Here is a 25,061-nt window from a genome sequence, read left to right as displayed (position 1 = left end):
AAAAAAAAAAAAATCCCAGCTCTATGGGGGCCAATAGAAATTAGATAAACAAACAAAGAAATACATAATTTTTAGGTGGTTATATGAACTAAAGCAGTCCTGATAGGATAAGCGCTGAACTGCTAATGAGTTGGTGGTTCAAACCCACCAGCCACTACTCGGAAACCCTATGCAGGGTCACTATGAGTCGGAATCAACTGGATGGTACTTAACAACAAAAACGTGAACTAAAAATAAATGTTAAGTAGAGTATGGTATGGAGAATGAAAGTGGTGACGGGTGCATGGACAAGTGTGTGTGTGTATATCAAATGGTATTTACTATTTGCGTTTCCATAATAGCCAACAGGTGCCTGATAACACCAGACAGGGAACCCAATAGAACAGTGGCACCCACATCTGTTTATGTGCCTTCCATCCCTCGAAAAAAAGCGCCGGGAAGCAGCCCTCTGGCCTAGGGGAGGCAAATGAGCTCCAGAGGGTGTAGGACCTTGGCCAGAGCTGCATCTCTGCCCTTCAGTGTCATCCTCCGATATTCTAAAGAGGGAGCATGCTTTTTGACAGATAATCATATATTGACTATTTATCATCAAGCAATTTATGCAGTTGAGGTTGTTAAATATCATCATTGTATTATTTTTGCTTGAAATGATGAAATTCCTAGAACAATGCATCGGACAGTAAATATATTCAGAGAACTAAAGGAAAACAGCTAAAGGAAATTAGGAAAATGATGCATGAATAAAACTAGGATTTTTAAAAAAGAAATACCCACTGCCATGAAGTCCATTCGGACTCACAGAGACCCCTGTAGGTCATAGTAGAACTAACTGCTGTAGATCTTTAGGGGAATAAATAGCCTCATCTGTGTCCCCAGAAGCGGCTGGTGGCTTTGAACCACTGACCTTGTAGTTAGCAGTTCAATATTTAACTCATGGCACCAACAAGCCTCCTTAAAAAAAAAAAAAAAATTACGATAAATGCTCTCCAGAGAAAACAAACAGAAATACTGGAACTGAAAGAGTCAATGTTGTTGTTATGTGCCACTGACCTTGTAGTTAGCAGTTCAATATTTAACTCATGGCACCAACAAGCCTCCTTAAAAAAAAAAAAAAAATTACGATAAATGCTCTCCAGAGAAAACAAACAGAAATACTGGAACTGAAAGAGCCAATGTTGTTGTTATGTGCCACCAAGTCAGTTCTGACGCATAGCAACCTTGTATAGGGTTTCCAAGGAGCGGCTGGTAAGTTTGAGTCACTGACTTTGCAGTTCAAACCAACCTTGCAGTCCAGTGCTTATCGTACAGTGCCACACCAGGACTCCCATAGTGACTGGTGAGCTTGAACCGCCAATCTTGCAGTTCAAACCAACTTTGAGTCCAGTGCGTTAACCCACAGCGCCACACCAGGACTCCAGAAAGATAGCTGGTTGTAAATATCAGAAGCAATTTTACCCTAAGGCTATAAATGAAGTCTCTTTGGGGTTCCACTGGTGTAAACTCACTCTACCCGTAGTTTTGAGTTTGCTGTGACTCCTTTGCCCTGTCTCTGTGCCCTCACTGCTGCAGCTGTATGTGGATAACTATTTTTAGCCAGTCCTTCAACACTGTTTATTGACTTTTCCTTTATTAAGAAACCAACTAGGATTAAAAACAAAACACATGTTGCAGTCTGCTCTCCCTAGAGTTGGCCTCTAAGTAAAAGCAATACCATTAAGGCCAAGTTCTCCCACACCCAGAGACCTTATTAAGAGCTGCTGAAGACAAGACTGCGTGGTAGCATTGCCAAGCCTTATTCCTAAGGCTCAGAATTCTGTTTACGAAGGGCCCTAAGTGAGCAAGGAATCCCTGGGTGGTCCAACAGTAGCTCCCTCCAGTGCTTACTGAGAGATTAGAGTACACCCAGAACTTCCTTGAAAGAAAGACTTGGTGACCTGCTTCCCCCACATCAACCACTGAAATCCTTCTTGGAGCACAGTTCTGCTCTGACACATCCAGGGTGGGGGTCACCATGAGTCAGGTAACTGTCTCATACTCAAGTAACAAGTCTTTCTAGGCCCTATCCCAGCTTCTGCTTTCCTATTATTTTAGCATCGTCCCCTGCTCACTTCCAGTGCCTTCATCTGTTCTGGGGAAACCTGCAGCTCTTCCTTGCCCTGTTCTGTTAATATTTACAAAGTGGTTAGAGCAGAGTCTGGTCCATGTGGAAAACTATATACATTTGTTAAATAATAATAATTACTCTAAGTAAGCATTCCTCTTATCTTTATCTCCAGACTTCAAATAAGATGTTGATTTCTTCCAAATAAATAATTAGGACTAAGGTATGTTGTTGTTAAGTACTTTTTGGTCGGTTCTCACCCATAGGGATCCTATATAGAATTTCCAAGGAGCAGCTGGTGGGTTTGAACCAACAAACTTCCAGTTGTCCAATGCTTATCCTAAGGTACCACACCAGGTTGAGGGTATGGATTAAATGTAATTTCTTCTGGGATATATTTGCATTTTTAAACCTGAAGTTGGCTAATCCAGTGAATGTGTGATTGGTACAATCAGTAATGCAAATTGGGGGCAGGGGTAGAAAAAGGAGAGAAGGATGCACTCCTCACTGCTTCTTGTCAGCAGGCTGTACTCCAGTTCAGCCTCACTCCACTTTCCTGGGTCCTCTCAGCTTCATAGTTTAAGCACTGAACTGCAACCCACAGGGTCGGCAGTTTGAGCCCAGCAGCAGCTCCATGAGAGAAAGATGAGGCTTTCTGATCCTACAGACATTTGCAGCCTTAGAAACACTAGAGAAGGTCACTATGAGTCGGCACTGTTTCACAGCACTTCACAACAACAATTCAGAAGTAGATGTCTGCTCTTCCCAGTGACAAGGCAAAGCAGGCCCCATTTGAAACTCTCCTTTAAATTTTCCCTTTTCAAACTGTGTCTTTCCTACTTTCTTACTTGTCCCCAGCCCACTTGAAAGACATCTTTTTTGTTTCTTATTAATTCACCTGCACATACTACACTGACTGCTATTTCTGCCAAAAATCCTTCATTGTTAAATGTCTTGCAAATACAACATGCCGGCACTTAACAACAAGTGGTAAAATGGGAACACTAGTTGGACAGTTTTAAAAAGTGATAAGCAAATTGAAGAATGCAGAAATTGTTAAAATGATTATTAACAATTTAGCTTTTTTGGATACTAAATTATAAGCAAAGACAATTGCTAAAATAATCTTGTGTTATGCAAGGAAACAAAAGGAAGTGTGAAATCCATTTATGTAGAAACACTGAATTCATTAAATACGGTTTGCTCTTTTTTGCAATGGAAAACATTCTTTTGCAGAGCACTGCTGGTGCAATTTTAGTTTCTCCTTTTGGGAATTAGATCTGTATTTGCAGTGAATTCTATTTTGACATAATCCCATTCCTGTCTCTGGACTCTATAATATTTTTGTACAGAGGTATTTCAGAAACAAGAGGTTAGAGTATTATAACAGAACAACATTAACAATCACCTATAAATAAAAGTGTTGTAAGATTAGGCTGTTTTCCATTTAAGAATAGTTGCTACCTGCTTTCTGTTGTTAATCATGTTCTAAATTTTGTTGAGCTATTTTGAGATGTTTAGATTCCTGGTGTCAACAAAAAATAATTAAAATATAAATTCCTTTCCCTCATGTGACAGAGTTTAGGAATTTATCTTCAGAGGCCTGGCATTTAATTACAACCAAGAAAGATTATAATTTTAAATAAAGCTTGGTGGATTTTTTTTTTTTTTTCTTTTGTACTGTGGCCAATTTCATAAAAGAAACTGGGTTTAAAATAAAGTATTTTGTTTCTACTTGCAGTGCATGATTTTACTAGGTACAGTTGTTGATTGCTTTCAAGTTGATTCTGTTTCATAGCCTTCCTCTATAGCGTTTCTGAGGAGTGGCAGGTGAGTTTGAACCACTGATTATGTGGTTCAAACTGACTTTATGGTTCAGTGCTTACTCTACAGCATCACACCAAGACTCCACTATGTATTAAAAGGTATAAAAAATACGGAATTCCAGGAAGTAAATAGGAATCTTTCCATTTGTTTAGGATAATAGTGCTTTGTAAGGCTTTTTATTATGATTGAATGCAGCATTTTGTCATTCATTACATTTAATGGCTAAAAGAGTCAGTGACATAGCCACAGAGGACTAGCGTGGAGAGTGAAGCGACCAGCTGATAGGAAGAGAGGGCATATGCACAAGAACACCCATACTTGCATATAATACCCACTTGACGTGGCTTCAATGACTGGATGATCAGAGCTCAACCAGAAGAAGAAAGAAGAGGGAAAAAAGAGTAATCTGATACACTTTGATGAACTTGACCTACACCTATGGATGCAGTAACTCAAAAGAGGGAACAAATCTTTACAGCAAGGATCATTCCCACACAAGAGTAGACAGGGATGGGCAACTTGGACATTAGCTACCCAAAAAGGGGGTGGGCTACAAAGGCATGAAGTGACTGGTTTACAAGCTTCCAAGAGGGAGCCTAGATTCAGAGGGTATGGAGGAAGGTAGAATCGCCACTGAGTAGTATCCCTGTCTTATCAGGGCTGATGAAAGGAGATGGGGATAGGTCCCTTGTGGTACAGTGGTGAATAATTGTTATCAGGACTGTCTGTGAGCATTGGAAATGTAAAGTTAGACGTTACATGTTAACGTAAATTAAATGTAAAGCAAAAGGAGGGGAGTGGTTGACTTTGCAGTCCAGGAGTGGAGGTCCCTGGAACTATCAAGAGATAAGAGCGGAATATGGGACCCTACCCAGAGAAACAGTGACGCCAGAAATGGAGGCAGAGATGATGATATGGATATATTGAGCAGCTGGGCACTCTAGACCCAGAGAGGGAGAGGGACTGTGTGCTGACGACTGGGGGGCAGGCTTGCAGGGTATATATACCCTTTGGTTGTTTGACAATGCATGCAATGAAACAATATATGATAGGATGAATGTAAAACAAATGTTCTCCCATGCAAACCATCACATAATTCACAATAAAACATTTTAAAAAAAGAATCAGTGTTGTAACCAAGTAATGTAACACAATTTATTGTTTCAGAAAAGTAGTGAAACTGTATTAGCAGATGGTAGATTGGATAGAATTTAGGATGGAGGGTCAGAGAAAAAGAGGAAGACTCCCAGTGAGATGTATTGGCCAAGTGGCAGCATCGATGGACTCAAGTGTGGCAACAGTAGTGAGGTTGGCCCAGGATCAGGCAGTGTTTCGTTCTGCTGTGCATACAGTCGCTATGAGTCAGTATTGACTTGGTAGCACGTAACAACAACAGCAGCATCCCCATGTAGTACACATTGATGTGTTCAAACCTACCAGCTGCTCCTTAGAAACCCTATACAGGGTCACTGTGAATTTGAACCAACTCTATGGCACTTAACAACAACAACAAAAAATCTGAGCTTAATCAATTATAGACTTTAACTGTCCTAGGGGAAATTTACAACTTATAGTAGTGAAAAAAGATTTTGTTCAATTTACATAGCAAAGAGAGGAACTAAGGTTGGAAATGGACTGGCATATCATCAGAACAGACTCTGTCCAAGCCCAAAGAACATTACAGAACCTACAGTATATTAAGGTTAATAATCATTGTTGTTTTATGCCATCGAGTCAATTCCAACTCATAGTGACCCTGTATAGGGCTTCTGAGAGAAACTGGTGGATTTGAACTGCTGATCTTACAGTTTCCAGTTCAGTGCTTGTCCTAACATGCTACACCAGGGCTCAAAAAGCCTGTTGTTTTGGTTAGGTGCCGTGGAGTAGGTTCCGACACAACACAATGAAACATTGCCTGGTCTTAGTCCATCCTCACAATCATTGTTACGCTTGAACCCATTACTGCTACCACAGTGTCAATCCATTTTGCTGGGGGTCTTCTTCTTTTCCACTGGACCGCCACTTTACCTAGTATGATGTTCTTCTCCAGGGACTGGTCCCTTCTGATGTATGTCTGAAATAGGAGAGACAAAGTCTCGCCATCCTGGTTTCTGAGGAGTATTCTGGCTGCATTTTTTCCATCACAGATTTGTTTATTCTTTTGGTGGTCCATGGTACTTTTAATAATAGTGAAGAGGAGAGTCCTGATATAGCACTGTAGGATAAGCACTGGAGTGCTAACCACAAGGTTGGCAGTTTAAACTCACCAGACACTTCTTGGAAACCCTGTACAAAGTCTCTGTGAAGCAGAGCCAACTCCATGGCACTTAACCACAACAACAGGCTAGGAAAAGGGAAAGAAGAGAGAATAACTGCTCTTCATCTTGCCAAGAGCTAGAGCTGCCTGGGCTGAATTCCTTCAACCCTTTTTGAGAACACCTCTGAAGTTTTACCTTTCCTAAGTGCAAAATATCCCTTTCTGTGCTCCTGGAATTCTCACTAACTGTGTCAGAAGTCTGTTCATGTCCTGAAGGTGGCATTTGATGGTAAGACTCAAAGATGGAGTTAGAACCTGGACTTCAGGCTTTTACATTTCAGGTTCTAATGCATACCAAATGTACATTCCATGTGTGTATGTAGAAATTTTAAGGGTACATTTAAAGATGAATGTATCTTGTTAACCAAAAGGGACTGAGACCTTTCTACCTCTCAGCTAGATTATTCCCATGGGAAACCTAGTGGGTTTGAATTTGTTCTCTAACCTTTTCTTCTGAGGTGTGTGTGTGTGTCAGGGGCTCTGTATGTATCTTTTAGAAGTTAATTAAGCCTCTTGTTGGCTTTACAACCCAGGTAGGTGTTTTAAGGGTTTGGGAGTTATGCCTTTGAAATGGAAACTTCTAGGAAGCCAACACCCTTGGGTCTCCCATTCACTGGGGAATTTAACCTAAGTACCTTTCCTCCACAGTGTAATCATCTGCTTGTCACAGGGATAAGAAAAATTATATTACTCCTTTTGTTTCTGGATAAAGTCAGTCAGCTGAAACAAAAAGACTACCTTGGTTCTGAGGGTGAACTGTGAAAGGGTGTCCATCAAAGGCATCTGTCAAGCCCTCTCACCCTGAGGACAGACGTTAGGGATTGCAGCCCAGCATTTTATCTGTGTAATCACCTTTTCACAGATTACCTATAATATTATACTCTGAATATGCTTATTCAATAATAAAACTGCTTTCTTTTCTACATTTTGGGGAGAGGACTCCCCCCTCCCACCTGAGCTCAACTCATCCCCACCCCTCAGTTAGGGTACACAGAGGAGCAAGATTTGATCCATGGCCCTGTGAAGCTTATATTTAAAACAGCCTCACAAATAGCTTCGCACAAGACAAAGGGAGTCCCATCAGAAAAGACAAAGAGCACTGGGGCTACAGAGGAGCTTTTGATGAGGACAGGAGAGAAGGCTTCCTTAAACATGTACCGTTGGAGCTAGGCCTGGAAGGGGAGGGGTAGAGTATCGACACAGGTGAAGTGACAGGTTTCTCAAACAGTTGGGGCAAGAGGAGTGAAGCCTCAGAGGCAGATGAATGGGGAATACTGAGTGAGGAAGCTGAGGGAAAGGGAGGCAGCTGGCAACACAGAGGGCTTTGCCATTCCCCGAGGAGCCTAATGTTTTCTCTAGATCATTGGGAATCTAGAGATTTGCTTGATTATTTATTCATTCACTTTTAAGTGACGTTAGTGACAGGAAGAGAGCTGGTTTTCATAATGTGGAGAATGGATTGAGAGGGTTAAGACTGAAGAAGAAACTATTTTGTATGCCTTTGCCGTAGTTCAGATTAAAGGTAGTGAGGGTTTGTTACAATAGAGTGCTTGAGCATTGAGATATGCTTGAGATCCTCAAATTTTTCATGGTCCCATTCTAGGCCACATTTAGATTTTATTTCCCATTGAGAAGAAGTGAGATATATTTTGAATAATAAGATGACTAACCAACAGATGATAGACATCTTTGATTTTGTGTTTTCCTGTAGCTGCTAGGTGAACTGATCCTGGACCGACACAACTTTGCCATTATGACCAAGTACATCAGCAAACCCGAGAACCTGAAACTGATGATGAACCTTCTTCGAGATAAAAGCCCCAACATTCAGTTTGAGGCCTTTCATGTCTTTAAGGTAAAATGAAAGCTAGAGAAAGAAGGTTTGTTTTTGGTTTTTTCTAGTTTCAAGCAATAACATTTTACTAAGACCTTTTCTTTATACTTGAGAAATAAATAAAATTGTGTTGTGTGGTTTAGTTGAAATTTTAAAGGTATTTCATTGTATAGCTAAAGAGTTTGCTAACTGACCCACATCTTTAAATATTTTCATTTTTCTCACTGAGAAAATAGGTGATACTATTTCCTCAAAAGTTGCTAAAAACAATCATTGATGAAACTAGAAACCAAACCTGTGTGTCTGATTCAGAATCCTTAGCTTCCCGCCAGTCACCCTCTGAACGTTAAACAAAGCACTGCAAAGAGCACTTTGGTACTATTTTTATTATTTATTTAGAAATACATTTGTAAAAAAACATGTTTTGCTACAACACCGTATTTTTTTCTTTGTAACATTTTTCGTTACTATAAGAGGAATAAAATCATCTTCCAAGAACCTGAGAAAGTAGATAAAAAGGGGATTAAAATGTGCGGCAGAGCGGAGATAGTAACCTCCATGTCCTAACTGAACTAATGTGACCATCTTAGTAAATTTTCTTAGCCTGTGCACTTGTTTCAGAGTTTCCTCCACAGCTTAACTTGTATTTACACTGTATGAACAATTGATATCCTAATTCTAATCACGTAATGCTATACCATGGTGGTGGAGGTGGTGGTGGTATGCTGTCGAATTGGGTCTGACTCTCATATTGACCCTGTATAGGGCTTCCGAGACTGTAAATCTTTACAGGAACAGAAAGCTTCATCTTTCTCCCATGGAGCAGCTGGTGGATTTGAACTGCTGACCTTGTAGTTAACAGTCCAACCTGTAGCCCGTTATGTTACCAGGGTTCCTTAATGTTGTACCCCAAGTGAACATTTTCATTGCTGTGTTGTATCGTTTTCAGAGTGAGTGGGGATGTTGAAAACGTACACAGCTGTCAGTACAGCAATGCAGGGATGTTGGTTATATTTTTCGAGTTCTGCAGCCTTTCTCTCTCTCCTTCTACAATTTGTTCTTCCTGTACTGACATAATCTCCTCTCCCCCTAAGCTTCCTGTCTAATCTTTCCAGTTGCTGTTTGCTGTTGATTTGATCCCATATTCTCACAGAAAATTATTTAAAGAGCACAGTGGAGAGCCAACAATTTTACTGGCATCCTTGTCCAGCCTGGTTGACTTAAGTATTCCTATGTCATTGAAACTTGGGTCATTTGCTTGTCCCCACAGTAAGTGATGCTGTAATGAGCTCTTTATGCATCCAGCTAGCGTTTCCATTTCTAGGATTATTTCTTAGAATAAATGGAATTAAGGGTTCAAAGAGCCTCCAGGTTTTATGGTCTTTGTAATTTATATTCAAGGGTCAAATTTCAAGTCTATAGAATGAGAGATGTGGTCATTGATAAAAGTATGTGATCCTTACTTTGAGAGGTAAAAAAATATAATAGATCTTTGAGCCATCAGATCTTTATTACCCCAGAAGTCACTAAAACAATACAGTTTCTAAATTATAAATTCCATTCAAAATCTCAAAAGGGTTCTCCTGGGAACTTGAAAAGCTGATTGTAAAATTGATATGGTACCTTTATCACCACTCCTGTTCAATATTGTGTGGGAAAAGTCTATGGAACAATTCTGCTCTGACATACATGGGCTCACCATGAGTCAGAATTGAGTCATTGGCAAAGGATTTCCACAGTCCTGTTCCTACGAATGGCTCGTTGTGGGAGAATCTCATGACACTGGTGCTGATGTCAGTGTTGAAAGCTATAGTTTCTAATTGTTTGTGTTTGGTACAATAATAGCCCCTGACTGCAAGCCAACTTAAATAAATAAATAAATAAATAAATAATGCAGTAGAACCTAGGATTATCTATGACAGATTTAAAGACTATAAAGTAGGGGAACCTACTCTACCAGATATTAAGACTGAATGAAAAGGAGCCCTGGTGGTGCATCGGTGGTGCTTGGCTGATAACCAAAAGGTCACCAGTTTGAACCCACCCAGCCTCTCTGTGGAAGGAAGACCTGGCCATCTGCTCTCGTAGATAAACAACCTAAGGAGAAAATGTGGAGCAAAACTCAAAATTATAGAGAAAGAAAGAGCCTGGTCTCGAACAGAACTCACCCTCATGGCTCAGTTTTCAGCCAAGCAGTAGATAAGTATATTGGAGGGACACCAACTCTAGTAAGATATGCTCACCAATGGAGGAATGGCCAATCATTCAAGATCAGAAGGGCAACATTTACCTGAGGACAAAGTTGAGAAGGGATGGGAAAGATGGTAGAATACAAATTGGAACCCCAAGGAGGAAGTGGGATACTGTTGTTGCATGGAGGAAATTGTAATCAGTGAGATGAAACCAACTGTGTGATTTGTTGAATGTAATACTGATGATCTTGGTTGTAAACCTTCACTCAATTCACCATAAAAAGTTTTTTAAAAATACAGCCTAGAAAACCCAGTGAGTTCTACTCTGCCACATAGGCACTCTATGAATCAGAATCTGCTCAACAACACCTACACTAACAGCAGTAAATGAAGACAGGACTGTATTGGCACAGAAATAGATAAATAGAACAACAAAACAAAATAAAGGAACCCAGAAATAAACCTATAAAAATTTGGAACCTGGTACTTTTTCTGGAGGCATTATGAATCACTGAAGAAATGGTTAACTGGACAATAAATGGTTGTGGTGGTGGTAGCTGTGTACCGTGGAGTTGGTTCCGACTCATAGTGACCCTGTACAGGGTTTCCGAGGCTGTAAATCTTTACGTGAGCAGAACGCCTCATCTTTCTCCCGCAGAACAGATAGTTTCAAGCTGCTGACCTTGCGGTTTACAGCCCGATTCATAACCACTACGCTACCAGAGCTCCTTATAAATGGTTGTAGAGTATCCATATGTGAAATGCTGTCCTCCACTATACACAGAATAAAGCCCAGGTAAAGAGTCTCCAGTTAAAAAGTAAGCATTTTTAACTTTTAAAACAGAAAATTGTTGTTGTTGTTAAGTGCTTTCAAGTCGGTTCCAACTCACAGTGACCCAAGGAGCAGCTGGAGGATTTGAACTTCCAACCTCGCAGTTCAAACCGACCTTGTACAGATCCAGTGCTTTTCCTACAGAGTCACAGCAGGAAAGTAGGAGAGTGTACTTATAAAGTTGGGGTGTGTCAGGTTAGAATTATTTCATAATAAAAAAAATGAACTCAAACTGGATGAAACGAAAAGTAGAGTGCTATTGGACTGTAAAATGCGTACGCACTTTCAAATGATCAACCCTCTAGAGAGCAGAGCATTCAGATGAAGAAAGCATTCTAAAGGTGTTATGCAAACTGTGTGCTGGTCGTGACTTTCAACTCACACAATTTACTATCTCATCATATACCGAAGCACATTTCATAGATTTTATTTTAAAATGCAGTATTGTAGAAGGATCCAGTGAGTGGTAAAATAAAAAGAACGTAATTCTACCTCTGAGCAGATCAGAATTTAGATCACCTAATGTAGGATCAACACTGGACTGCGAACCACATGGTTGGTAGTTCAAACCCACCATCTGCTCCTCAGAAACCGTGACACTTAACAACAACAATTATTGGACAAAGAGCCTCAGTGGCACAGTGGTTACAAGTGTTTAACTGCGAGCTGAAAGGTTGGTAGTTCGAGCCCACCAGTCATTCTGGGGGAGAAGGATGAGGCAGTCTGCTTTTGTAAAGATTACAGACTTGGAAACCCTATCAGGCCGTTCTCCTCTGTCCTACAGGGCGCTTTGAGTTGGGATCTACTAAACAGCAACAAGTTTGGTTTTAATTATTGGGGCAGACTAGGGACATTTAAAAATAGTTGACCACTTGTTTACTTGTATGTGTATAAATTGGGCCTTCCTTGTACTTTATGTTCCTTCTACCAAAGTAGGAACTAAATTGTTTACTTGCCATAAATAGTATTTTGTTACCTAGAAACAACTAACAGCTGAGTCCTAGGATTTTTTTCACAGTTCTGTCTTAATAGTTTCCCCCCCAAAGCACCTTCCAGGAGGTATAGAAAAGGCACAGCACATTACTAAAATTGTCTTTGTCAAATTGTTAATGGCTCATTTTTCAGCTTGTTGATAACTTCATAGACTTAATGAGATGCATTTTCAAATGCTTTCTACTCTTAATAGCAGGATGGTGTGGCTAGAAAGCAAAGGATATGAAGTCAAGGGACCTGGGTCTTTGTTCTGGCTCACTTGCCAGCAGAGACCTGGGCAAAGCTGGGTCCATTTCCTCATTGCAGATTAAAAGCTTTAAAGTACTAGATTCATGCAACCTTTTGTCTTGATGATCCTGACTATCCCAGAGACATGATCAGTATGAATTTGGAATCAACTATTAGCTGATCTCATTTTCCTTTTCCAGCTAGCCTTCTTAATAGTAAAAGGCCCATGCGGCCACTTCCCACTACACTGTGTCAGGGATGGTCAGTGCCATTTGACGCACCTCTCAAAACTGCTGGTACTCAAGCTAGGCCACTGCCAAAAATGACCCTGCGCATACTACTCTGTTACTCAAGGTGTTAGCAGCTGGCAACAATAGCTGTATCCATGGAAACAAAAGGCTGCCACCCTAGCTTATTCCAAAATAAAAAATTCAGGTTGACAATTGAGCTAAAAAAAAGTGCACACAACAAGAAAATACTAAATGAGAGCAGTTTCCGTATGGTCTGATTGAGAAGAAGGCAGAATTTCAGAATAATGTAGTGAGACACTAAACACGACTTACCTACTTTCCTAAGAACCCATTTGCTAGTAGACCAGCTGCGTCAGTTATGGCTTATTAAGTGGAAGCCTGCTGCTGCAGAAAGGGACTGAGACCAAGTGCATATAGGAAGCAGCTAGAAGCTGACTGTCCCTTTTGTTCCATACTGGCTTCCTTAATAATTTTTCCAAAGGTTTTAATGAAACATGGAAAAAGTGTTTTAATCAACTGACAACTTAATATTTTGTCAACTACTTTGAAATATTGTCCTCATTTAACCTTACTGTGCCACTATTATTCTCAGTTCTCCATATTACCTTAAACATACATACTTTCTTTAAATTTTTATAAAATGATCAACTCTCCTTATAGAAAAGTTTCCAATGGGTGTTTCCAAATAACTTTAACCTCACCATCAAACAAGTGTATAAATATATAAGTTATGGCTCTGTTTGTCAGGCCTGTTGTTGAATTCTTTATTACCACTGTTGTTGTTAGGGGCTGTCATAGAAACCCTGTGTCCAACAGAAGGACACAGGGACCCAGTCCTGCACCATCCTCACACCTGTTGCTGTGTTTGAGTCCATTCTTGTGGTCACTGTCAGTCCAAGTTGTTAAGGATCTTCCTCTTTTTCGCGGAGCCCCCTACTTTCCTAAGCATGGTGTTCTTCTCCAAGGATGGGACCCTCTTGATAGCATGTCTAAGTATGTGACCCAAAGTCTCATTATTCTTGCTTCAAGGAGTTCTCTGACTGTACTTCTTTCAAGCCAGATTTGTTCATTCTGGCAGTCCATGATATATTCAATATTCTTTGCCAACACTATACTTTAAATGCATCCATTTTTCTTTACTCTTCCTTTTTCATTGTCCAATTATCGGAAGCATACGATGTTATCGAAAATTTCATGACTTGGCTCAGGTGTACCTTAGTCCTCAAAGTGTCATTGCTCTTTAACACTTCAAAGGTCTTTTGCAACAGGTTTACCCAGTGCGCTACATCATTTGATTTCTTGACTGCTGCTTCTGTGGACATTGATTGTGTGTTCAAGTAAGATAAATCCTTGACAACGTCAATCTTTTCTCTGTGTTTTACAATGTTGTTTGCTGGTCCTGTTGTAAGGAGTTTTGTTTTCTTTATGTTGAGGTGTGATCCATGCTCATCAATTTCAGAACACAAGGTTGTATCATATACTTATCACAGGTTGCTAAGGAGTCTTTCTCCAGTCCTGATGCTGTGTTCTTTTTCAAATCATCTAGTTTCTTGGATTATTTGCTCAGCATACAGATTGAATAAGTATGGTGAAATTTACAACCCTGATGCATACTTTTTCTGATTTTAAACCATGTTCTGTTTGAACGACTATCTCTTGTCTGTGTATAGGTTCTACATGTGCACAATTAAGTGTTCTGAAGTTCTCATTCTTCACAATGTTATCCATAGTTATGATCCACACAATCAAGTGCCTTTTAATTGTCAATAAACACAGGAAAACATCTTTCTGGTATTCTCGGCTTTTATCCAAGATCCTTTTTACCTCAGCAATGATATTCCTTGTTTCATGGCGTCTTCTGTATCAAATTAGGATTTTTGGTAACTCCCTTTGATGTACTGCTGCAGCCATTTTTGAATTATCTTCAGCAAAATTTTACTTGCATGTTATATTAATCATTGCACAATTTCCATATTCTATTTGATATGGAATTGGGCACAAATATGATATCTTCCACCTGGTTGGCCAGGTAACCTGTGTTCTAAATTTCTTGGTATAGATAAATTAATGCTTCTAGAATTGCAGCCATTATTATTACTACCTGCTTTAAAAAGATTTTTCAGTAATTCATAAGGAAAATGAAGCCTATACTTAATGTTTGTGAGTATTATAAAGTATAAGAAATTTTTAAGTGGTTTTCTTATGTTATTTTGGAATAAATATGTAGTTACATACATTAATTTCTACAATTATGTGAAATTTGTAGAGCACGAAAACTTGAATTCCAAAATCCCAAAGCAACGACAGTAACAACTAACTTTTGAATACTTCGTAGTATTTCATGTGATCCTTGCCCTATCTGTGAGGTAAAGCACGTATATTATCCTTATTGCATGGGTGAGGAAACTTTCTCTGAGAGAGACAAAGTAGCTAGCCTAAACTTACATGGATCCGGGAATTTTCATCTTCTAAACCCCATGTTCCTTCTATGACCTGTTGTTGTGAAATACTGTCGAGTCACTTCTGACTCATTGCAACCCTGGGTAGGGTTTCCAAGAAACAGATGGTGGGTTTAAACTTCTGATTTTGTGGTTCAAACCAACCTTTTGGTCCAGTGCTTATCCTACAGCGCCACACCAGGACGCCTACCTACCTAGAAATATGGGAACACCAGTGGGCAGATTAGAAATGGCTAAGCCCCTGTTTTCTGTCTTTGTTTATGTTATCGAAGTTCTTTGAGGGCAGGGATTTTGGTGATTTTTTTTCACTGCTGTATGAGCTACTGCCTAACATTCCTTATTGTTGTTGATAAGTACCGTGGAGTCGGTTCCGACCCATAGCGACCCTGTACAGGGTTTCCAAGGTTGCAAATCTTTACAGGAGCAGAAAGCCTCATCTTTCTCCCGTGGAGCAGCTGGTAGTTTCAAACTGCCAACCTTGGGGTTAGCAGCCCGATTCGTAACCACTATGGTAACATTCCTGGCATTTGTATATTCAGTATGTCTTCTAAATGACTAAATACATGAATGAATGGATGTTTCTGTGCCTCTGAACCCAGTAAGGTGTCCAGGTGAAACACAGGCTACCCTGCTACATTCAAATTTCAGGGATAATAGTATTATTGCCAGGGATAATATTGCATGGGATATACTTAATAAACAGTTATTTATTGCTCCTCTAAAATTCAAGCTTAACTGTGTGTCCTGTATTTTTATTTCCTAATCTGGTAAGGAATTCACCCTCATATCAGTTTTCAAATGTGAGTATATGATGGAGAACAGGGTGCTGGGTAATAAGCCAGTGTCCTTCAAAAAAAAAAATCTTCTATGGCAAAATCTTTGACAAGCATCATACAGTGAAATAGTAAAAATGGTTTTGATTTGAGTATATATATTTAGATCTTTCCTGCCTAGCAAACTCCGTCCAGAAACTGATCAACTGTGGGTCTGGAATGCACTTTTTGTGCAGGTGATTTTATCTGAGAAGTTCTGTTTCCTGTCTCCATGTGAGGCTTGGGTAGTGAGTTAGACTGTACTTCATTCACATACTCACTGAAAACCCCTGCTACATGAAGCTCTGAAGCTCCAGGGATAGTAACTTGGAAGGAGCAGAGTCACAAATGATTTGTAAATTGTAGATGAAACCAGGAGTAAAAGTGCAGGTTCATAGACCTGTGAAAGACAAATGAAAGTGATGTACAGCATCCAGGAGAATGTGACAGCTGAGTGAGGACTTAATACACAAGAGATTGGCGTTTTCCTCCACTCTGGTCAGGCTTCTCTGGAATAAACTTCTCCTCCATAAGTCTGGAGATCTTGAGAAAGCATCTTGATTGGTCTTCTTGGTGAGTAGGTGACTCTTTCCTAAGGATCCTTATAAAAGGAGACCCCACAGCCCTTCTGGATGCTTATTCACTGAAGGAACAAGTACAGAACACAGGGAGGCTAAGGGAAAAAACAACAGGAATGACTGAGTTTCTTTGGTAAATAAGGCCTATGTATAGAGACTTAGAAGGAGCTCTGGTAGTATAGTGGTTACAAATTGGGCTGCTAATGTCACGGTCAGCAGTATGAAACTACCAGCTGTTCCACGGGAGAAAGATGAGGCTCTCTGCTCCCTTAAAGATTTACAGCCTCGGAAACCCTGTGCAGGGTTGCTATGAATCAGAACCTACTCCATGGCACATAACAACAACAGAGAGACTTAAAACACTTATACATCGGGCTGATGAAAGGAGATGGGGATAGGTTTCTTGTGGTACAATTGTGAATAATTGCTATCAGGACTGACTGTGAGGGTTGTTAATGTAAAGGTAGACATTGTGTAGCAAAAGGAGGGGAGTGATTGACTTTGCAGTCCAGGAGCAGAGGTCCCTGGGACCATCAAGGGAGAAGAGAGAAGTACAGGACCCTACCCAGAGAAACAATAATGTTGGTGATAGAGGCAGAGATGGAATGGGAGAGGGGCTGTGTGCTGACATCCCGGGGGCAGGCTTGCAAGGTATACCCTTTGGTTGGTTGATGATGCATGGAGGGGATTGTAACCATGGCAATGAAATGGTGTATGATATACGATAGAATGAATGGAAAGCCAATGTTCTCCCATGTAAACTATCACATAATTCACAATAAAATATTAAAAAACAAACACTAATACATCAAAACTTAATTGGCAATACCAGAGCACACCTCTTATAAAATATTATAACTTAGTGCTTTTTGTCATTGCTCAAGTCAAAATCCAAAACTGCTATTTTAATGTGGAGGATGAGAATCCAGACTATATAGTATGTGCATTATATCCCAATAAGGCTGTTTTATAAAAAGAAAAAGCAATAGTTATACACCAGTGTTCATTGCAGCACTCTTCATGATAGCCAGATTGGGGGAAAGAACCAAGTGTCACCAATACATGAACGGTGACTGGTGGCTGTGTGCCTTGGAGTCAGGTCCGATTCATAGTGATCCTGAATAGCACCTCTGAGGCTGTAATATTTATGAGAGCAGGAAGCCTCGTCTTTCTCCCATGGAACTGCCGGTAGTTTTGAACTGCTGACCTTGAGGTTAGTGGCCCAACTCATAACCACTCTGCTACCAGAGGCTCCTTAACACATGAATAGATCATTAAAATATGACAGCCCATCGCAGTGGACTGTTGTTGTTGTTAAGTGCCGTTGAGTGGACCATTAACCAGCCATAAAAGGAATGAAGTTCTGATGCATGCAATAACATGAATGAACCTTGAGTGAAGTAAGTCAGACACAAAAGGACAAATATTGTATGATCCTACCGATATGAGATATCTGGGGCCGGCAACTGCATAGAGACCAGAAATGATTAGTGGTTACCATGGGCAGGGGGAAGTTGGAATCGGAAGGTATTACTTCGGGAACACTGACTTTCTGGTCAGAGTGATGAAAACATTTGGAAATAGATCATGATGATGGCTGCACAATACGAATGTAATGTCACTGAATTGTACATGTAAATGTTGAATTGACAAATGCTGTTACATAGATTATTTTACCACACACACACACAAACAATAAAGTATACACAATCACTAAGTTATATTCCTTCTACTAAAATACCTACAGATCCTGGTCTGGCACTGGAGGATAAGCACTAGACCACAAGTTCAGCTTGAATCACAAGATCAGTGGTTCAAACTCATCAGCTGCTCATCTTTCTCCTGTGGAGCCGCTGGTAGTTTCAAACTGCTGGTCCTGAGATTAGCAGCCCAACTCATAACCACTACATGACCAGAGCTCCTTCAGAACAACAAAAGTACCTACCAACTACTGGTGTAATCACTTAGTTACTTTCCTCCTACTAAAGTACCTACAGACTCCTGGTATGGTACTGTAGAACAAGTACTGAACTGCTAACTACAAAGTTGGTGGTTCAAACCCACCATCTGCTCTTTGGAAACACTCTAAAGTGTTGATATGAGTCAGAAGTGACTTTAAGAACTTAACAACAACAAGAAAAGTACCTACAAAACTTGGACTATTTAATTGGTATCTGTTCATTGGTCTCTCAGTGTCTGCGCACCTCTATTCTGGTGACTAGAGGGGATGCCTGAGTGAATGGACACCCCACCCCCACACCTGGAGGGTTCTACTACGCATGCACACAGATCTCCTAGAAATTTAAACTGACAGTTTCCACTTAAAACCAAACAGCCATCACTCATCTGTCAATTTGTCGTACTGTGGTGACTTGTGAGTTGCTGTGATTCTGAAAGCTATGGCACCGGTATTTTAAATACCAGCAGGGTCACCCATGATGGACAAGTACAAAGACAGACTAGGAAGAAAGAGTGATAAACTACTTCTGAACATTTAGTCACTGAAAATGTTATGAATAGCAGAGAAACACTGTCAGATATAGTGCCAGAAAATGAGCCCCTCAGGTAGGAAGGCACTTAAAATGCGACTGGGGAAGAGCTGCCTCCTCAAGGTAAAGTTTACCTTGATAAAGTGAATGGAGTAAAGCTCGTGGGAGAAAAGCCTGTGGGACCTTCATTTCCTGATGGGGCACAACTCAAAATGAAGAGAAACAGCCGTAAACAGCCATTGAAAATCGGAACATCATGAAATGTACGAAGTGTGAATCTGGAAAAATGGGAAGTTGTCAAAAATGAAATGGAACATATAAACATCATTATCTTAGGTATTAGTAAGTTGAAATGGACTGGTATTGGCCATTTTGAATCTGACAATCACATGGTTTACTATGCCGGGAATGACAATTGAAGAGGAATGGTGTTGCATTCACTGTCAAAAAGAACATATCCAGATCAGTCATGAGGTACAACACTGTCTGTGATAGGATAATATCCATGAGCCTACAGGGAAGCCCAGTTAATACCACTATTATTCAGCTTTACCCACCAACCACTTCTTTATCACAAACTTCATTTTGTTTGGCTCCACAACCAACACTCATGGAAGCAACAGCCAAGAATAAAACAACATATTGCATTAGGCAAATTTGCTGAAAAGACCGTTCTGAAGCATTAAAGAGCAAAGATGTAAGTTTTGAGGACTAAGGCGTACCTGACCCAAGCCATAGTGTTTTCAGTGGTCTTATATGCATGTGAAAGCTATATATTAAATAAGGAAAACTGTAGAAGAATTAATGCATTTGAATTAATTAGTTAATTAATGGACTGCCAGAGAAAAAATCTGTCTTGTACGAAGTATATCCAGAATGCTTCTTAGACTCAAGAGTGGAGAGACGTTGTATCTTATATTTTAGAGGGATTAGTCTCTGGAGAAGGGCATTCTGCTTGGTTAAGTAGAGGGTCAATGTGTAAGAAGATGACCCCTCAATAAGATGGATTGATATAGTGGCAACAACAGTGGGCCTAACAATGATTGTGAGGATGAAGTAGGACGGGGGCAGTGTTTCGTTCTGTTGTGCACAGGGTTGCTGAGTCAAAAGTGACTCAATAGCACCTAATAACAACAACAAATAGTTTTAAGAGTTCATTCAGCCTTAATGGCTCCAGGAAGTCTAGAGTCTGAGATTTTGAATTATGGTGTTCTGGTCTGCATTTTGCCCCTTGGATCAGAATTCTATAGAATCTGATCAAGATGTTCAGTAATGGTAGCTGATCTCCATCCAGTTCTTCTGATCTCATGGCAAATGAGTCACTGAGCCTCACATTCCATGTCCTCCTCCTATTCCTTACTCTTTCTTCCGCCGTTGCTCCAAATAGAGACCAATTGTCATGCCTTAGATGGCCATTTGCAAAGTTTTTAAGACTGCAGGCACTGTGCAGTGAACTAGGAGGTGGCACAGAAGCACTGTTTCATGTAACCATGACTCTAAATTTCCAAACCAAATCCCATGAGGATCTTGGTCATACAAGGGGGCTTCAGAAAGTTCACAGACAGATGGAATGAAAAGATAATAGAATTTTCCCACTCACTCTTTGAAGCCCTCTTGTCCATAAGCAGCCTTGTCATTGCGAGTATATCTATTATACAACTTTTTCCAGTTCAACTTTGTACTGGTGTGCAATGTATTGACAGAAATTGCAATAACTGGCTGAGCAACCCTACTACCCATAAGAGTCTCTTTCTTAAACAGGAAGAAAATTTAATTATCTGATCAGTGCTAACAAGTACTGCCTAATAGTCTAGTTTACTACTCGGCTTTGCATTCATTTAGTATGGGGAACCTTTAGTATAAACTGCTTTTGCTCTTTTATACTACCATGAATGGAGTTTTGCTTTGGGTAACTTCCTCGTAACTGTAACAGGAATCAGTTTCAAACCTGCATGTAAAGCATTCCAGGTCCATTCCCACCCCCATGTCGTCCAGTCAGTTCCAACTCAGAGCAATCCTAATGGACAGAGTAGAACTGCTCCCTGGGGTTTGTGAGACTGTGAATCTTTACAGGAGCAGACAGCCTCAACTTTTCTCACTTGGAGTGGCTGTTGGGTTTGAACTGCCGAACTAGGGGTTAGCAGCCCAATGCTTAACCCACTGCACTACCAGGACTCCTTTTGCAGGCTCATAGCAAACTCTAGAGACAATAAGGGCAATATAACTTGAATGAAATGAATGAATATATATGGGTGTCAAAGACTTTTTTTTTTTTTTCCCCCCCCATAAAAAGCCTTAAGGTTAAAATGGAGAACAAAATATTTTAAATTTTCTGACCTAGCAATATCTTAGTTATGGATGGTATTTGCCTTTCTCTCACCACGCTTGAGAGGTCCATAAATCACACTCTGAGATCTATAAATGAAAGTTTATAGCCAATAAGACTACAAGAATAGAGCATACAGGGAACAAAGTTATGAAAACTTATTAGCCATAACCCAGCACCTTGAGGGAATGACTCACTGGACATGGGGGCTCAGGGCCATAGACACTAAGGTCAACTGGCATAATGAAGCCCACAAAGACAATGTTCTACATCCTACTTTAGTGACAGTGAGTGGGGTCTTAAAAGCTTATGAGCAGTCATCTCTCCACCGTGCAGACCAAAGAAGAATAAAGAAATATCAAGGGAGAAGGGAAACAATTAGCCCCAGCTTACCGACCCTGAGATCAGAAGAACTAGATGGTGCTCAACCTCCACTGCTAACCCTTCTGACAGCGATCTCAATAGGAAGCCCTGGATAGCATGGGAGAAAAATGTGGAACAAAACTCAAAATTATCAATAAAAATAATTTTATAAAGGACCAGACATGTGGCACTGTAGGATCAATACTGGACTGTGAACCACAAAGTCAGCAGTTCAAACCCACCAGCTGCTTCTTGGAAAAATGTGGAACAAAACCCAAATCATAAAACATACCAGGCTAAAGTAGTATCTGGGATCTTAAAGCTGATGAGCAATCATGTAAGGTACAATTGGTCTCTCCATTTGTGGGAGAAAGAAGAGTGATAAGAATTGAAGATGTTGGAATCAGTTAGTCCAATGGACTAAGGGAACGTCAGTCTTCACAACTGAGACCAGAAGAACTAGATGGTGTCCAGTTACCAACCACTACCAAAGGTTCTGAAAGGGATCACATTAGAAGGTCTTGGTTAAAGTGGGAGAAAATGTGGAACAAAACTCAAAATTATTAATAAAAATATTTTTTAAAAAAGACCATACACGTGGTGCTGTAGGATCAACACTGGACTGCAAACCACAAGGTCAGCAGTTCAAACCCACCAGCTGCTCCTTGAAAACCCTATATAGGATTGCTATGAGTTGGAACCAACTCAACGGCACTCAACAACAACTGGTTAGAAAGAGACTGGAGAAACCTGAGACTATGACCCTTGACAACCCTTCAGGTCTAAAAAGGATCCCACCCTCGCCCAATTTTCAGCCAAGAAGTAGAAAAATATATGGGAGGCACAACAACACTGAGTTTTGTTCCCTATGGTAAGGACAGTAATTCAGAAACAAAAGGGCAGCATTTACCTAAGGATGGAGTTGAGAAGGGGGGATGGAAAGGAAGGGGGATGGAAATGGGAACCATTTGCATGCAGGGGATTTCAGTCATTGAGATGAAACAAAGTGTATGACTTGTTGAATGTAAAACCGATGATCTTGTTTATAAACCTTTACTCAGTTTACAATAAAAAGTTTTTTTTAAAAAAGACCAGTCTTCAATGGGAATACACGCTGTGATTGGTGACCACACTCGACACCCATAAGGGGAAGTAAGGGAAAAACAGCAATGAAGCAGTGAGCTAAGCCCTACAACGTTCAATAGACTTCTGTGAACCCGGGTGAATACCTGGTTAGCCAGCAGTGTGGTAAGACCTGGGGACTCTTGGGCCCAGAGTCAGTGACATAGCCACAGAGGGCTAGAGTGGAAAGTGAAGCGTCCAGCTGATAAGAAGAGAGGGCATATGCATAAGAACACCCACACTTGCAGATAATACCCACTTATCCTGGCTTCAGTGACTGGATGATTAGAGCTCAACCAGAAGTAAACAGGAGAGGGGAAAAAAAAAGTATTCTCATACAATTTGATGAATTTGACCTACACCTATGGAATTAGTAGCTCAAAAGAGGGAACAAGTCCTTACAGCAAGACTCATTCCCACCCTATCCTCATAAAGAGTAGACAGGGATGGGCAACTTGGACATTGGTTACCCAAAATGGGGGGTGGGGGGCTACAAAGGCAAGAAGTGACTGGCTTACAAGCTTTCAAGAGGGAACCTAGATCCAGAGGGCCTGGAGGAAGGTAGAATCTACAGTGAATAGTATCAGTCTGACTAGGCAGAGCTGATGCAATGAAATACAGACGGGTCTCTTGTGATACAATAGTGAATAATTGTTATCAGGACTTTGTGAGGGTCAGAAATGTAAAGGTAGATGTTTTATAGCAAGGAGGGGAGTGATTAACTTTTCAGTCTAGGAGTGGAGGTCCCTAGGACCATGAAGGGAGAAGAGAAGAGAGCGGGACCCTACCCAGAGAAGCAGTGGTGCCTGAAATGGAGCCAGAGATGATGACGTGGAGCGATGAGCAGCTGGAGACTTTAGATCCAGAGTGGGAGAGTGACTGTATGCTGAAGACCTGGGGGGTATGGGGGAAGGGTTGCATGGAGGGGATTGTAACCATGGCAATGAGACGATATACGATAGAATGAATGTAAAACTAATGTTCTCCCATGTAAACTATCACATAATTCACAATAAAACATTAAAAAACAAAAACAAAAAACCAGTCTTATTGGTCTGATCGAGACTGATGGAATCTCGAGACTATGGCCCTTGGTCAACTTTTAGGCCTGGAATGGAACTCCCCTGGCTCAACTTTGAACAAAACAATAGAAAGGCCTCTACCAACAACTTCAGAGGCGTATACACTCCATAGAACAACCAACCAAGGCAGTATTTGCTCAGAAAGCAGGAAGGGGTAGAAAAGAAGGGCCAATTGAAATGATAAACAAGGGGAGAAAGTGCGAAGAGTGATGTTACATCATGGGGATTACAATCAGTGTCACAAAATAAAATGTATATGTATTGTTGATTGGAAACCAATTCACCCTGTAAATGTTTATTCTAATTACAATTTAAAAAATAAATCAAACAACGTATTACATTGGGCAAACCTGCTCTGCTGCAAAAGACCTCTTTAAAGTATAAAGCACAAAGATGTCATTTTGAGGATTAAGGTGTGCCTGACCCAAGACATGATGTTTTTAGTCACCTTATATACATGTGAAAGTTGTATAATGAGGATGCTTGGAAGACTGTAAAAGAATTGATGCATTTGAATTAATGATGTTGGCAAAGAATATTGAAAGTACTGTGGACACCAAAAAACAAACTGTGTTGGAAGGAGTACAGCCAGATTGCTCTTTAGAAGCTAGGGTGGTGAGACTTTGTCTCAGGTACTTTAGATAGGATAACAAGAAGCACCAATCCCTGGAGACGGCCGTCGTGCTTGGTAAAGTAGAGGGAGTTAGGAGGAAGAACCTCAGTGAGACAGATTACCACAGTAGCTGCAACAATAGACTCAAGTACAGGAAAGATTGTGTGGATGGTGCAGAGCCAGGCTGTGTTTGTTCTGTTGTAATGAGTTGGAACCAACTTGATGGCATCTAACAACAACATATTGATGTATGCTGATATTTTCTGTTGGAAATATTTTCTAATTAAAAATTCATAAACTTTTAAAAGCTTTTTTTTAAAAAAAGCTTTTTAAGTAAAAATGTCCATGCATAACTCTTAAGCATCCCTAACTAGCTACCAACAAGATGGATATGAAAGGTGAATGATTGCTTTTCCTCAGTCAGGAATTATGAACAAGGGGCTTTCTATAAGTTAACATTAATTGTGGTAAGTATAGGTGTGGGGCCAAGCGGGGAAAGGATCAGAGCAGCCACGGACGCCTGACAGAGCCGCAGAGATAGAGGTGTGGACATCCTTTTTTTTTTTGTATCTTTTTGTTGGTCCCTTGCTGTCTGCGTACCTCCATTCTGGTTACTATAGGGGTGCCTGAGCTAGTGGATAA

General features: G+C 40.4%; 1 protein-coding gene across 1 annotated transcript in view; it reads left to right on the top strand.

Moving 5' to 3' along the window:
- The window catches only part of CAB39L (calcium binding protein 39-like), a gene marked incomplete at its 3' end in the record, with an annotated part of 110,009 nt that overhangs the window by 82,998 nt on the left and 1,950 nt on the right, over window positions 1-25,061 (top strand). The window contains exon 8 of the mRNA XM_006837696.1: window positions 7,957-8,100. Coding sequence (XP_006837759.1) covers window positions 7,957-8,100 — 144 coding nt within the window. The remainder of the gene's footprint in view (window positions 1-7,956; window positions 8,101-25,061) is intronic.

Source organism: Chrysochloris asiatica, unplaced genomic scaffold (assembly GCF_000296735.1).
Source record: "Chrysochloris asiatica unplaced genomic scaffold, ChrAsi1.0 scaffold00022, whole genome shotgun sequence".
In the NCBI taxonomy this organism is placed as follows: domain Eukaryota; kingdom Metazoa; phylum Chordata; class Mammalia; order Afrosoricida; family Chrysochloridae; genus Chrysochloris; species Chrysochloris asiatica.
This window is presented reverse-complemented; position numbering and strand designations above follow the sequence as displayed.